The 15,414-nt window shown below is 42.4% G+C and overlaps 1 protein-coding gene across 5 annotated transcripts in view; it reads left to right on the top strand.

Moving 5' to 3' along the window:
• The first annotated feature begins 1,426 nt into the window (after positions 1-1,426).
• gucd1 (guanylyl cyclase domain containing 1) overlaps positions 1,427-15,414 on the top strand; it is a 68,253-nt gene continuing 54,265 nt past the window's right edge. For 2 of the 5 annotated variants that reach the window (XR_008396441.1, XM_053680257.1), the window contains exons 1-5: positions 1,428-1,913; positions 2,114-2,231; positions 2,328-2,493; positions 2,918-3,009; positions 13,682-13,923. Coding sequence is in view for 2 of the 5 variants with exons in the window: in XM_053680257.1 (XP_053536232.1) it covers positions 1,907-1,913; positions 2,114-2,231; positions 2,328-2,493; positions 2,918-3,009; positions 13,682-13,923 (625 nt within the window). In the remaining 3 variants the exon portion in view is untranslated. Of the gene's footprint in view, positions 1,914-2,113; positions 2,232-2,327; positions 2,494-2,917; positions 3,010-13,681; positions 13,924-15,414 lie in introns of all 5 variants that reach the window. The other 3 variants (XM_053680259.1, XR_006982539.2, XR_008396442.1) reach the window with 3 other exon arrangements.

Raw genomic sequence — 15,414 nt, 5'->3', positions numbered from 1 at the left:
GGCGATAGAACGCAAAAGAAAAATAAACATGGCGGAGGCGGCAACTTTTTCAAATGTAAGTGTAACTTTTTATTAATTAAAATACATCTGTATCGTGATAATCCAAAGCAAAAATGATACTGATTATTGATTAACTGGCACAGTATTTATTTTCAGCCACTTACTAGTTTGCGATGTAACTTTTAAATGACCAACTGTGCACATCAAATGATAATTTGGTGGATTGTTCACGTATATTAGTTAACACTTATGTACAGTATTCACATACATCTTAGAAAATAAAGTTTTGATGAATTTTAGTTAATTTAGGGACAGATTGTAGGAAAATATATTTAGTTGCATGTTTCTAACAGGAGTTGGAAGGATATAGTCATCAGTTATTTAGTTAACAGCTGGTTGTATTTTGTCTAATGTCTTCTTACTCAAGTGGCATCTTTGAGGTAACAAAGCATGCCTTAAAGGTGCTTTTTCCTTTTATTTCTCCTCAGGAAAAAGAAGTTTCGCCAAAACCAAAACTAGACAGACGGAATGCATTTTAGGCCAGGTTTACCTCAGGAGTCAGCTTGAGTACATGGACAGGAAACCCCTCAATAATTAAACCCAGCGAAAATAGTTCTTTTCTACTTTAAAAAATAAATAAATAAAATAAAATAAATGTGACAGACAGCACTGTTTTTATTCTCTTTTTTATTTTTAAATATAGTATTTATTAAATATACTAAATAAGTATAATAGTTAATAAACATTACAAGCAGTTGTTTTTGATCTCTTTATCAATTAATACAATAAACGTAACAAATGAAGAGTGAGAAAATGAACCTTACTGTTTTACAATAAAATCCATAATGTCCGCCACAGAGTCCTCTCTGACGCGTAGTATTTATGTCAGCATCCGAATTCGCTCACTCATTTTCCCTCAATTCTTCCCCATATAGTGGACTCAAATGTCATTCGCTAAATAGGGAATAATGATTGAGTGAACCATTGATCGATTTCAGACAAAGCTTTGGTCTTGACTCGAACTCGAAAAAGGTGGACCCGGACCCAACACTATTTGGTGTTAATATTTTTGCTTGAGATTTTTCCATTATTATGCAGTCGATTGTTAGATTTTTCCAATGTGTGATATCAATGTTGTTATTTGACTCCCAGTTTGTTAGTATTGTTTCTTGGCAATGGTTAGCGCTGCAAGAACTGTTTTCTTTTGTGGTGTTGATCCCAGATACATCTCCCGATACTGTAAAGTACACTTGTGATTAGTCCTGTAATGATAATTACGTTGTCGACTTATCGTACGATATATGGACGTGACCTCAATCATTTTTGCTTACCTCGATATTTCTCATTTGCTGTGTCCGAAACCGCTCCCTATCTCCTACATAGTGCACTATAATCGGGTGTCGGCCATTTTGTAGTGGACTCAAATGTCATTCGCTATATAGGGATTAGTGAATGAGTGAATGAGGGAGCGATTTCGGACACAGCTCATCTCTCTCAAAGGCTCTGGAGCGCACTAAGGTAGGAAATGACGTCAGACCGAGCTCCGAATTCCCACTTCCAAGATAAACCGAATGTAACATAAGTACTCTAAGTACCCCACCCGCAGATTTCTGAGACTTTCTGCTCAATGCATTAACTTTATACAGTCTCAACAACTTTCCTTACACCGGAATGCACCGACTGACCGAAGAATATACTCGTTTACGCACGCATTATTCGTCTGTTCTTCTAACAACGGATATTTCGTTCATCGCATTTGTCTCTTAATCGTAAACAGGCGTTAGACTACTACCTAGTGGTAGCTAACTGGCTAACGCTATTGAAGCTATTAACGATGGTGAGCTTAAAGAAACTGTGAGCAGTCGTATGACCTAGATATTTTGCCGGGGAAATTCAAAACTACATAATGACAGGTAGGTTATGTTAAAGGTCTTGTGTACATGTAACCTAAAATGTAAAGTAATAATGCATTTTCTATGGTCTTATTTGTTAAATAGCTGGCAGACATAATGACAATTTTTTTTTACTACTCCTTGTGAGGTAACCTTTGTGATCAGTGAATTATTACTCAGTCACGTATAAGCTAATTATTACACGTATATCCTTTGTTAAGGTAAAATGTCAAATGGCCTGTCTCCCCACCCCACAGACGTCGTTGTGTTAAACGTACCGGTTATCCGGCAGCTGTACCACTGGGACTGCGGTTTGGCGTGTTCGAGGATGGTATTAAAGTAAGTGCTGTTTCATGCCAAGGCATCTTGAGTGGTAAGGCATGTATTTAATGTGGTACATTAAACATCATTGATAGTCTTTCTCAAATCTCCCAGATATCTACATCCAGTGAGTGAAGAGGAGTTCCAGAGAGCTTGCTATGATCTGAAATTGACAGAAAGCGTGTGGACTATTGACCTCGCATATCTCATGTGTCAGCTAGGCGTCAAACACTGTTTCTGCACACAAACGTTAGGGGTAGACAAGGGCTTTAAAAAACAGGTATATCTAAATTTATGTAACTGATGTGTATAAAAGTTAATATTACATAAAAGTGAACGACTAATTTGGTCACACTGCACAAATCATGTCAATGTATTTTTATGTTGTATGAGTCTGAGATAAAGTCCTGATGTATTTTGCAGGCTGCACAACTTGTAGCTTCTCTGATTACACCCTGCATATAAGTCATTTACTGTATGGTGCTGGAAATTAAAAATAAGTAAAGGATTATGATTAGGGTTTGGAAGGGCATGTCAATATGGCCAATGTGTTCTCCAGAAATAAGAGCTTTGTGTTTTGATTTTCTATACATGTATATGGTGCAGGTGTCCTTTGACACAATGGCAAAAGATTTTTCAGATTGTGCAGTGTGACCCAAGTTTAACCAAATATTAATATTTATTCTTTTTTCCCCCTATTGTAGTCATTCTACAAAAAGCATTTTGATACTGAAGAAGATCGAGTAAATGAACTCTTTCTGAAAGCAGAGAGCAGAGGCATAGTGGTAAAGAAATGGTAATAAACACATGTTCTTCAGTGTGTGTGTGTGCGTGTGTGTGTATATATATATATATATATATATATATATATATATATATATATATATATATATATATATATGTGTGTATATATATATATATATATATATATATATATATATATATATATATATATATATATATATATATATATATGTGTGTATATATATATATACACATATATGCGCTGCAAGTAAATATATTTTTGCATGATTGTACCAGTTCCATTGTAGGTCCCAGCACATAAATCAGGATTCCCACAGAATTTGGAAAATGGAAGGTTACATACAGTGATGCTTGAAAGTTTGTGAACCCTTTAGAATTTTCTACATTTCTGCATAAATATGACCTAAACATCATCAGATTTTCACACAAGTCCTAAAAGTAGACAAAGAGAACCAATTAAACAAATGAGATGAAAATATTATACTTGCTCATTTATTTATTGAAGAAATTATCCAATATTACATATCTGTGAGTGGCAAAGTATGTGAACCTCTAGGATTAGCAGTTCATTTGAATGTGAAATTAGAGTCAAGTGTCATGAATCAATGGGATGACAATCAGGTGTGAGTGAAGTGCCCGGGTTTTATTTAAAGAACAGGAATTTATCTGATCTTCACAACACCTGATCACGGAAGTGTATCAGGGCACAATAAAGGAGATTTCTGAGGACCTCAGAAAAAGAGTTGTTGTTTCTCATCAGGCTGGAAAAGGTCAGCTTTAAAGAGTCTGGATTCCACCAATCACAGTCAGACAGATTTTGTACAAATGGCAGAAATTCAAGACCATACTCTGCCCAGGAGTGGTTAACCAAAAAAAAAAAAAATCACTCCAAGAGCAAGACTTGTAATAGTCTGCAAGGTAACAAAGGAACCCAGGGTAACTTCTAAGCAACTAAAGGCCTCTCTTATATTGGGTAATGTTAATAAGTCCACCATTAGGAGAACACTGAACAACAATGGTGTGCATGGCAGGGTTGCAAAGAGAAAGCCACCGCTCTCCAAAAAGAACATTGCTGCCCCTCTACAGTTTGCTCAAGATTATGTGGACAAGCCAGAAGGCTATTGGAAAAACGTTTTGTGGACGGATGAGACCAAAATATAACTTTTTGGTTTAAATGAGCAGCATTATGTTTGGAGAAAGGAAAACACTGCATTCCAGCATAAGATCCTTTATATGTGGTCAGCTCATAAAACAGAATCGATTTAGTGCTCCCTTGGTGTTTAATATAACTCCACACACCCGGACTAGAATGTAACCGCTGAAAATATTACAGCACTACCCACACAGCTGTCATTACAAGGACATTAATACATTGTTTTGAGACTTGTTTTTTCACCTATCGCACCACAAGTTTGACTGTGTCAATAATTGAGATGGCTTAGTGCTTAGTTTGGGAAGGTATGCATGACACAAGAGTCAAGCCTCGCACAATTGAACAGTTTGCGAAGGACACAAGACACTATTTGTGACTGACTTTAGTCCTGCTGTGGCTCAGGAGGTAAAGTGGTTCATCCATTACTCGCTGGGTTGGTGGTTCGACCCCCCCCCCCCCCCCCCCAAATCCTTGGACACTGACCCCCAAGTTGCTCCAGATGGCAGACTAGCGCTGTGTGTGAATGGGCAAATGAGAAACAGTGAAAAGTTCTTTGTAGAACCGCTAAGGTTAAAAGGTGCTATGTAAGTGCAGACCGTTTATCATTTCTATTGTTTCATGTGAGATCCTGATATTTGTCTGCCTTTGTGGGGCAGACACTTGTTTGTTCGTTGTTGACAATGAACTGTATTTGACCGTGTATTTTCAGATATGATGCAAAGATGCCATGGAACCTTTGAGGAATTATATGTGATGAAAAGCACCATCAGATTCAATTTAAAATTGAATCGCATTCAGTTTGTTTCATTGTTTCGTCGGCAGTTGTGAAGGACGGTAGAAATGAAATGCTTGCTTTGCTCAGAATGGGATACTCGGTGGAGAGGCCAATCCAGAACGAAGACAGTTTTTCTGGGGTTTTTTTGGGTTTTTTTTCAACGTGCCGTCACAGGTTAGTTGCAGCATTTCTGATTATTCAGAATGAATTAAATTCAGTTCAGTAATCGAATTTGGAGTTTCAAAGTCAAAGAGATTTTTCGCCCACCACTTGTCTTTTAATACATTGATCTTCTCCTGGGGGAAAGTAGTGAGAGAAATTCCCCATCAGTGCATCAAGATGTGACTGAATGAGGCACTTCAGGTCAGCGACCGATTTCTTGGACACACCATTTTCTTCAGTTTGTTTCATCGGGAACATATAGTAGCTTGAGGTTTTGAGTCACAGCTGCCAGAGTTTGAGTGGCTTCTGGAAAGCCTGAGTTTGTTCGCAATGTCTGAAAATATTGTCCTCCCTTCCTTGTAATTTTAGATTCAGTTTGTTTAGAACAGAAAATATGTCAGCAAGATAAAACAGGGTTAAAAGCCATTTCTCATCACTGAATGAGCTTGCGAGAGGTGACAGTTTCTCAGTTAGGAAAGCGTGTGTTTCGTCCCTTAATTCGTACACTCAGGTGACCACCCTGCCCTTCGACAGCCATCTTACATCTGTATGAAAGAGTGAACGTGTGTGCTTGGCTCCCATTTCAGTACACAGGGTGAAGAAAAAAAGTCGGCTATTAAGAGCACTACCTTTATTGTATTTCACAATTTTAAGAATGCCTCTCATCAGTGCTGATTGATAAAACAGTGTTTCCAAACAATGTTCTTTCCTGCTGCATCCTTAATCCTTCTGAGAACGCTGCTATTTTTGCCAGTTATTTTGGCCGCCCCGTTGCTGGTGATGCCTTTGCAGTTGGCCCAATCCAGACTGCATTTTGTCATGAAGGCATTTAACTATTCAAAAATATGTGTTCCTGACGTGCTGGAATGCAGTGTTCGGTAGCACAGAAGATCAACAAATTCACCTTGCCAAATTAGTGCTTGATGCAATCTTGGTCCTCTTAACCAGCTGAATAGCAAAATCCTTCTGTGACTTCTGGGCAATGTCCCCAGTTTGAAATGACATTGTATTATTGTTAAGAGGAATTAGTTTTCATCCAGAACTGTATTAACTATGTCTAGTGCAGCAGGAAATATAAATTTTCTGCAATTGTATGGGGTGGTTTTTCTGTGGCAACACAATATGAAACTTTATAAGATGTCAAGTGCAATTTGTGAGCAATGCGTGAAGTTAAAAAAGAAAGTACATGGGTCAGGTGATAAAAGTGGAGTATTTATTTTGCGTTTAATTGAATGATTTTCAGTGGGCTTCTATTCAAAGTTCTTCTTCTTCTACTTATTATTATTATTATTCTTATTATTGTTATTAAAATGTAATTAATTTATTTTAGGAACATTTTCTTTAAAGCATCCTGGCGACCCATGGATATATAAACCATGGTATAAAGTCCTGTGCATTAAAGTCATCAAGGGCCATGGGCATCTGTGCCCTGTGTCAGTGATGAAACCAACGTTCAACATGGGAATCTATACCACAAAATGTGTCAGGCATCCATCATCAGTTTCTCTAATACTGTCGCACTCCTGCTTTACTGCATGTAGTCTGTCAGCACTTTCCACTTGGATGGGCTCATTTTTTAAGTTTAGAAAATGAGAAGCCGCCACTGAGGTTAGCTCAGAGTCTGTCCCTGTATGCGAGGTAAATGTACAAAGCTCTTCCAAGTGCTGCACTTCACTGCGCTGTTCATTGCACCACTAATGTCCTTGCATTTGTTTTATGCCCTTATGCCAACTCCTTTTCATTCCAGTGTTGTAAATGCACTCGGTGTAATCGTTGAAGAGCTTACCTTTTTCTTTCTAGGGGCACTATAACTACTCTAAGTGCTTTCTGAAAATGCCCGGGTCACAAGCATTTGTGCATTGATCGTTGACTATCTTCCAACCGCGTTAGTGGTTGTCAGAACAAATAACTCCCTGTCCTTCTTTGAAAGAGGCTGTGAAAGTTACAAGAGGTTGTGGAAAAGGCTGTGGATGTAATTCACCAGTTGCAAATTTATAATTTTCTAACAATTAGTAAATACTTACCCATGCTGCTACACATCACCACAACTGCCACACACTCCTCCTGACAGTGCAGTTTCAGCAGTAAGAGAATTAGCAAGAAACAAAGGATTAGAGAACTTTAGAAATAGAGTGATTGTTTTTTCAGTTATTGAAAATTCCTCCAAACACTAATCATTGGTGAAAATATTGATCGCATATACATACACCTATCAGCCGTAACACTAAAACTGCCTGCCTAAAATTGTTTAGGCCCCCCCTTGTGCCGCCAAGACAGCTCTGACCTGTCGATGCATGGCCTCCACAAGACCTCTGAAGGTGTGCTGTGGGATCTGGCACCAAGATGTTGGCAGCAGATCCTTGCGGGGCCTCTATGGATTGGACTTGTTTGTCCAACACATACCACAGATCGTATTGAGATCTGGTGAATTTGGAGGCCAAGGCAACACCTTGAACTCATGTTCCTGAAATCATTCCTGAACAATTTTTGCAGTGTGGTAGGGTGCATATACCCTTTAGTGTCAAACTACCCAATGGTTAGGTGAGCAAAAATATTGGAACAGACAGTCATAATGTAAAGAACATATTTACGTAATGCAATTTTTGGTTGCATATCGCTTTCTTGTAAGAACTGCATCAAGCCAGAGACCCACAAACCTCACCAAACTGAAGCATTCTTCTTTTGATGTTTTTCCTGGCTTGTATCTCAGATTCTTTCAGTTGTTCTTTTTGTTTTGGGGGGGTTTCTCCCTTTAGTCTCTTCAGATGGTGAAATGCATGTTCAATTGGGTTAAGGTCAGTTGGTGATTGACTTGAACAGTCCACTTTTTTTTCTCCTAAGTCCTTATTGTGCTGGCAGTGTATTTTGGGTTATTGTCTTGCTGCATGATTAAGTTTCTCACAATTAGATTGGATGCATTTCTATGTAAACTGGTAGACAGAATGTTTCTGTAGACTCCTGAATTCATTCTGCTGGTACCATCATGAGTTACGTCATCAATAAAGATTAGTGAACCCATTCCAGAAGCAGCCATGCAAATACATGGTATGATACTACCTCCACCCTGCTTGACCCAATGAATGTATGTTTTGGATCATGAGCTGATCCTTTCTTTCTCTACCTTTGGTCTTTCCATAATTTTGGTTCCAGAACTGTTGTGGCTCATCTGTATTTTTTTGTGAATTCCAATCTGGCCTTCTAATTCTTACAGCTGATGAGTGGTTTGCATCTTGTGGTATGGTCTCTCTTTCTGCTCTCAAAGTCTTCTTTGAACAATGGATTGTGATACCTTCACCTCTCCCAGTGGAGGTTGATGGTGATGTCACTGACTGTTGTTTTTGGGGTTTTCTTCACAGTGCTCACAAAGTTTCCGTCATCAACTGCTGCTGTTTTCCTTGGTTGACCTGTTTGATGTTCTGGTGATTTCTTTCAAGACTTTTCAAATTGTTGTACTCTCTATGCCTAATGCTTGTGCCATGGCTCAGATAGATTTTCCTTCTTTTCTCAGCTTCAAAATTGGTCAGCGCTATTAATTGTTTAAATAATAAATCTAACAGGACAGACCTGGGCAACAAGAAACACATGCCAGTCTCTCTCTCTCTCTCACACACACACACAAACACCCACACAAAAACACACAATTTCCCCTTGTCACGTCGCAGTGCACTCGCGACTACAGTTCCCAGAATGCAGCGCCAACTACAAACATGGCCGACTAGAACTACACTTCCCGGCCACGCACGCGCTCACGTTTGCCCGCTCGCCTGACCTACTGCTGTCTTCCGTGTTTCGTCTTCCGCCTGATCCTCGCACTCTAGTCCCGTTCGTCCGCGCTTGCCTCCAACCAGGTACCGTAACAGAGTACTTCGCCTACTATGGAGGCAGCGGACGCCCCAGAGTGGCAAAGCCACATCCTTGAGCAAATTCAAGCGATAGTGGTGCAGCGGGACAAGATATTGCGCTTAACCGAGCAAGTGTTGTGCATGTACCCTTCCATGCTTTTCGGCGCAGAACCTCGGCCTCCCCGTACATCCCCTGCTCCAGCCATGTCAAATCCAGTCCATCGATGGGTCCCCCATGGGGGGGGAGTCATATCCCACTGTACACTGTCACAAAGACTGCAAGTTAGTGCCCTCCACCACGAAACCATAGTCTTGTACATCACGGTCTCCACCCAGCACCCCATCAGTTTAGGCCTTCCTTGGCTGGAGCTCCACAACCCCCAGGTCTCTTGGACAGACAAGCAAGTTACACAATGGTCCCCTTACTGCCTGAGCAACTGCCTAAACGGCCCGGCGGCCCCTTTGGCAGCCACGACAGTGGAGAGCCCCATGTCTCGTGTTCCAGTCATGGGACCTCAGCGAGGTATTCAGCAAGGAGAAAGCAAGCGGTTTACCACCACACCGTCCCTACGACTGCACCATTGACCTCCATCCCGGAGCCAGTCCATCTCGGGGTCGTGTATACCCTCTCTCCCAAACTGAACACCGAGCCATGGAGGAATACATTCAGGAGGCCCTCCAACAGGGGTACATTAGACCCTCCACGTCCCCCGCGTCCACCTGGTTCTTCTTCGTGGAAAAGAAAGGAGGGGGCCTACAACCATCTATCGACTACCGGGGCCTAAACCAAGTGAGAGTCAAGTAGTGGTATGCCCTGCCACTAGTTCCTACAGCCCTTGAACAGTTAAGATCTGCGACCATTTTAACGAAGCTGGACCTGCGTAGCGCGTACAACCTGGTCCACATCCGGGAGGGGGATGAGTGGAGGACGGCTTTTAGCACCACCTCCGGGCACTACGAATACTTGGTCATGCCGTATGGGCTTGCTAATGCCCCCTCTGTGTTCCAGAGTCTAATTAATGATGTCCTGAGAGACGTGTTGGGGAGGAGCGTCATCACATACATCAATGACATCCTGGTGTATTCGGCGTCCCTGGAAGAGCATACCGACCATGTGTTGCGCCGCCAATTGCAACATCAGCTTTATGTAAAGGCCGAGAAGTGTGAGTTCCACCAATACCCAATCTCCTTCCTAGGATACATCATCAGCCAGGAAGGGGTCACCATGGACCAGCGCAAGATCCAAGCAGTGGTGGAATGGCCCATGCCCCGAACCGTCAGGGAGTTGCAACGGCTCCTTGGCTTCGCGAACTTTTACTGACGGTTCATTCGAGGCTTCAGTACGATAGCACAACCCCTGACGTCCCTCTTGCGTGGCAAGCCCAGGCGGCAACTTGGGACCCCAGCCGCCCAGGAGGCGCTGGATAAACTCAAGATGGCCTGCGCCACGGCCCCCATCCTTAGACACCCGGATCCCTCCAGACCCTTCGTCGTGGAGGTAGATGCCTCTGAGGCAGGGGTAGGGGCCATTCTATCACAGAGGCTTGGAGATAAGCCCAAGTTGCACCCCATAGCGTTAATCTCCCGCAAGTTGTCGTCACCGGAACGCAATTATGATGCGGGGAACCAAGAACTCCTGGCAGTTAAATTGGCCCTGGAGGAGTGGAGGCACTGGTTGGAGGGTGCCACCCACCTGTTCGTTATCTATACAGACCATAAAAACCTGGAGTACCTGAGGATGGCCAAAAGTCTCACACCCCACCAGGCCCGCTGGTCCCTGTTCTTCTCCAGGTTCCAGTTTACCTTATCATATAGGCCAGGAACTAAGCACTAAGGCCGACACTCTGTCATGAATCCACTGTCCTGAGAGCCGAGCGGACCACAGAGATTATATCCTGGCCCCCTCCTGTATTGTTAGTGCCATAGAGTGGACTCTGGACCAGGCCTTAGCACGCTTCCCCAGGTCACGAATCCCAGCAGCATGTCCTCCCGGCAAGCAATTCGTCCCGAAGCGATACCGACTGGAGCTCATCACCTGGGCCCACATGGCACTAGCGACAGGCCACCTAGGAATCCATCGCACCCACCAACTACTGGCCAGGAAGTACTGGTGGCCCCACATGTCCAGGGAAGTACAGCGCGTCGAGTCCTCGTCCTCCACATACACCCAGGCTAAGGTACCGCGTACTCTACCAGCCGGTAAGCTGGTGCCCCTACCTATCCCTGTATGCCCGTGGTCCCACTTGGCCCTAGACTTCATCACTGACTTGCCGGAGTCACAGGGGAACACCACGATACTAGTGATCATCGATCGTTTTTCGAAGTTCCTGCGCCTCAATCCACTGCCCGCCATCCCGTCTGCCTTTGCCACAGCCGAGCTGCTATTCCAACATGTGTTCAGATACTTCAGTATCTCGGAAAATGTTGTGAGTGACAGGGGGCCGCAATTCATGTCTCGAGTCTGGGCCAGCTTCATGGAGAAGATGGGTGTCACCGTTAATCTCCCCTCCAGTTATCACCCCCAGGCCAACGGACAGGTAGAACGGGCTAACCAAGAAGTCGCTAGATTCTTACAAACCTTCTGTGCCACCAACCCGGAGGACTGGGGCCAATTCCTCCCGTGGGCGGAGTACGCACAGAACTCCCTGTGACACTTCGCGACGCAGCTCACCCCCATTCAGTGTGTCTTGGGCTACCAGCCGCCGCTATTTTTTTGGAATGCCAACCCCACCGACTCACCAGCGGTGGATTAATGGTTCCACCGGAGTGAGCAGGTCTGGGAACGCGCACATCAACATTTGGTGCAGGCCTCACGCACCGCCAAATGAAAGGCGGACCATCACCGGAGGGATCATCCCAACTACCAACCCGGGGACAGGGTGTGGCTTTCCACTAGAGACCTAAAACAGCCACTTCCGGGCAGGAAACTTACCTCCAGGTATATCGGCCCCTTTTGAATCCAGAAACAAATTAACGAGGTCATGTACCGCCTGGACTTGCCCAAGCATAGCCGCATCACCCCGTTATTCCATGTCTCTCTCCTTAAGCCAGTGAGACCGGGTTCCTTGGCCACGGTGGTGCCAGGTGACTCCCCACCGGAACCGTTAGAGATTGAAGGCCGCCCAGCCTACCCAGGACATTCTGGACCCAAGCCTTTCACAGGGACTTCCATGCCACTCACCCAGCTAAACCGGGACCACGGAGAAGAGGGAGGCCTCGGAAGGATTCCGCTCCCGGAGTGAACCCTTTGGGGGGGGGGGCTCTGTCACATCTCGCAACTACAGTTCCCAGAATGCAGCGCCAACTAAAAACATGGCCGATGAGAACTACACTTCCCGGCCACGCATGCGCTCGCCGGAGTACTGAGTGCGAACACCTGTACTTCATCGTAGGTTATAAAGGACATCGTTAACTTCAGAGCCTCGTGAAGTAAACGCTCAGCAGTCTTACCTCTGTCGTTCACCAAGCCTTTGTCTCAGTTTTGGATTTCTATGGTTTTTGGATTTACCGCCTGCATTTGAATTACGATTCCCTGCCTAGCCCAGTTTGGATTGTTCGCCCACTTGCCTGACCTACTGCTGTCTTCCATGTTTCAACTTCCGCCTGATCCTCGCACTCTGGTCCCGTTCATCCACGCTTGCCTCCAACCAGGTACCGTAACACCCCTCTGAAACTATTGGGACGGCAAGGCCAATTAATTTGTTTGTGCTGTCTTGCTGATTGATTGTGTGTCTTTCTGCCTTCAATTTTGTCAGGTGAAAAGCATGTGCAATTGGGTTGAGGAAGAACATAAGAATATTCAATTTCTTTGCCTTTCCCATCTTTCTGGTACAGGTTAATCTTGGTTTCATCTGTCCAAAGAATCTTGTACCAGAACCAGGCAGGCTTTTTTAATTATTTATGTACTACTTTATTTTTAGATGTTTTCTAGCAGAGTCTAATCTGGCCTTTCTGTTCTTAAGTGCTACTAATGGTTTTCATCTTGAGGTAAACTCTCCGTATTTACATTCATGAAGGCGTGTCTTGATTGTAGACTTTGACGATGATACGCCTACCTCCTCGAGAGTGTTCTTGACTTGGCTAGATTTTGTGAAGGGGTTTTCAACAAGGAAAGAATTGTGATCATCCATTTTAGTTGTCTTCTATGGTCCTCCAGGCATTTTGGTGTTGCTGAGCTCGCCAGTGCATTCCATCTTTTTAAGAATGTACCAAATTGTTGATTTGGCCACTCTTAAAGTTTCTGCTATCTCTCTATTAGAACTGTTTTGTTTTTTCGGCCTAACAATGGTCTCCTTCACTTGCATCGACACCACTTTGGGCTGCATATTGAGAGTTCCCATGTAAAGCTACCAAATACAAATTCAACACTTGGAATTCCAGACCTGTTATCTCCTTTATTTTTTCATGAAATAACGAGGAAACAGGCCACACTTGTCCATGAAACTGCTCATCAGTAAATTGTCAAATTACTTTTGGGCCTGTGAAAAATCGAGGTACTATGTAATGCATGGCTGTAATTCCTAAACAGTTTGATGCAGTATTTTTATTAAACCCCTTTGAATTACAGCTGGAAGTCTACACATCAATCACATCTTGATTGCTTCATTTCAAATCCATTGTAATGGTCTACAGAGGTAAAAGTATGAAAATTGTGTCTTGAAACTTGTGTGTGTAATATTGTATGTGTTATGCTTATGCGACAGTAGTCAAGCCAAAAATGGTGATACAAAAAATCTGTTCCATTACTCTGACCAGTGTTTCTTGTCTGTAGCTCTGTGACTGTTCAGGAGATCCAGGCTCATCTAAACCATGGACATGTGGCCATCGTGCTGGTAAATGCTGTAGTGTTAATGTGCGAACTCTGCTCCACTTCAGTGAAGTACTGCTGCTTTCTACCTGTGAATCAAAAGTGTTTCTGCAGTACACCTGATTACCAAGGTCACTTTGTGGTAGTGTGTGGATTCAATCGTACCACTGGCTGCATCTTCTATAACAACCCTGCTTATTCTGACCGTAAGTACTGCACATGCATGTGATAGTACATATATTGGTAATGGTTTATTTCTTCTTTTAAATAAAACCTTCATTAAGAGAGGCTAGTGACATCCTTTGTGAATTGTAGATATTTCTAAAGGGTGCTTTCAATCCTATTAGTCTGTTTACCAAGGCCAAATGTGAGTGAAAATCATAATTTTGGTTTAGTTACTGTTTGGTTTGGTTTGATTTCACATTATCCTTAATGATTTTTTTTTTTTTGCTTAGGGGTGTATAGGGTTGGAAACATAATCCTATAGTGTTTCATATATTGGTAAAAAAAAATATGACAGAAAAGGTTAGCAATGCACTTGAGATGAGTTCACAATTGTAAATATGGCTCACAATGGATATTAAATGTGAATTGTTTCTTTATACAGTACCCTCCACTAATATTGGCACCCTTGGTAAATATGAGCAAAGAAGGCTGTGAAAATTTGTCTTTAGTGTTTAATCTTTTGATCTTTTTTTAAAAAATTCACAAAAATACTCAACACACAACACAGGTGTGTTTTTATAATAAAAAAATACTTTGTTAAATATAGGTGTGCCACAATTATTGGCACCTCTATGAATTCATATGAGAAAAATATATTTGAAGTATATTCCCATTGAAATTTGACATTTTTTAGTACACCTGGGTGACTAGGAACAGGAAATTGTTCAAGCATGACAGTCCTGTTTCACAGAGGTATAAATATGAGGTAACACACACGCCAGATTCCCTTAGTTATTCATCAGAATGGATAATACCAAGAAATATAGCTGTGTTGTGCAGCAAAAACTTAAGATTCACAAACTGGGAAGTGGCTATAAGCAAATAGCAAAAGCATTGAAAATGCTCATTTCAACCATCAGGGCAATAATTAAGTCATATCATGATTTTTAAACATTTTTAAATGTTAATTATTTGTTTATTGAGTGTAATAAAATAAGTTAACAAGCTTTAATGTAAAAAAATGCATTATTTGTCAAATAATGTACATTATTGCAGTACCTCTATTCCCAGGCTGCCTGAAACGCTCCGATTTCTCCAAGGCCCCTCCTTCCGAAAAGCCCAGAGTGATCTGATTGGCCAGCTGACCTGTTGCGTTGTGATTGCCCAAAAGCCTCACCATGTGTCGGAAATGTAACACCCCTTGACTTAGGATTAGCCTCCAAAGCTTCTAAAACAATTCTAAACTCCTAAGCAACATATCATCGGTTTTACCGTATCAGTTCGAGCCGGAGTCAGATTTACTGACTCAGATTTACATACTTCTTAGAGTAAATCTTAGATTACTAAGATTTACATACTTTACAAGCATGACTTGAGCAAAACATTTCACAGTGTTAAGTTTTTATTTTGTAACTCGCTTACCTTTCAGATATGATGTAAATTCCGGCGGGGCATCTATGCAGTACACAGCTTCTGTGTGTAAATAGGTATTCATGCGATATATCTTTGGAAAGCTAAGATTCGATTGATAT

This window comes from Ictalurus punctatus, chromosome 5 (genome assembly GCF_001660625.3).
Source record: "Ictalurus punctatus breed USDA103 chromosome 5, Coco_2.0, whole genome shotgun sequence".
NCBI classification, from domain to species: domain Eukaryota; kingdom Metazoa; phylum Chordata; class Actinopteri; order Siluriformes; family Ictaluridae; genus Ictalurus; species Ictalurus punctatus.
Note: the sequence above shows the minus strand (reverse complement) of the source record. Positions and strands in the feature narration are given on the sequence as shown.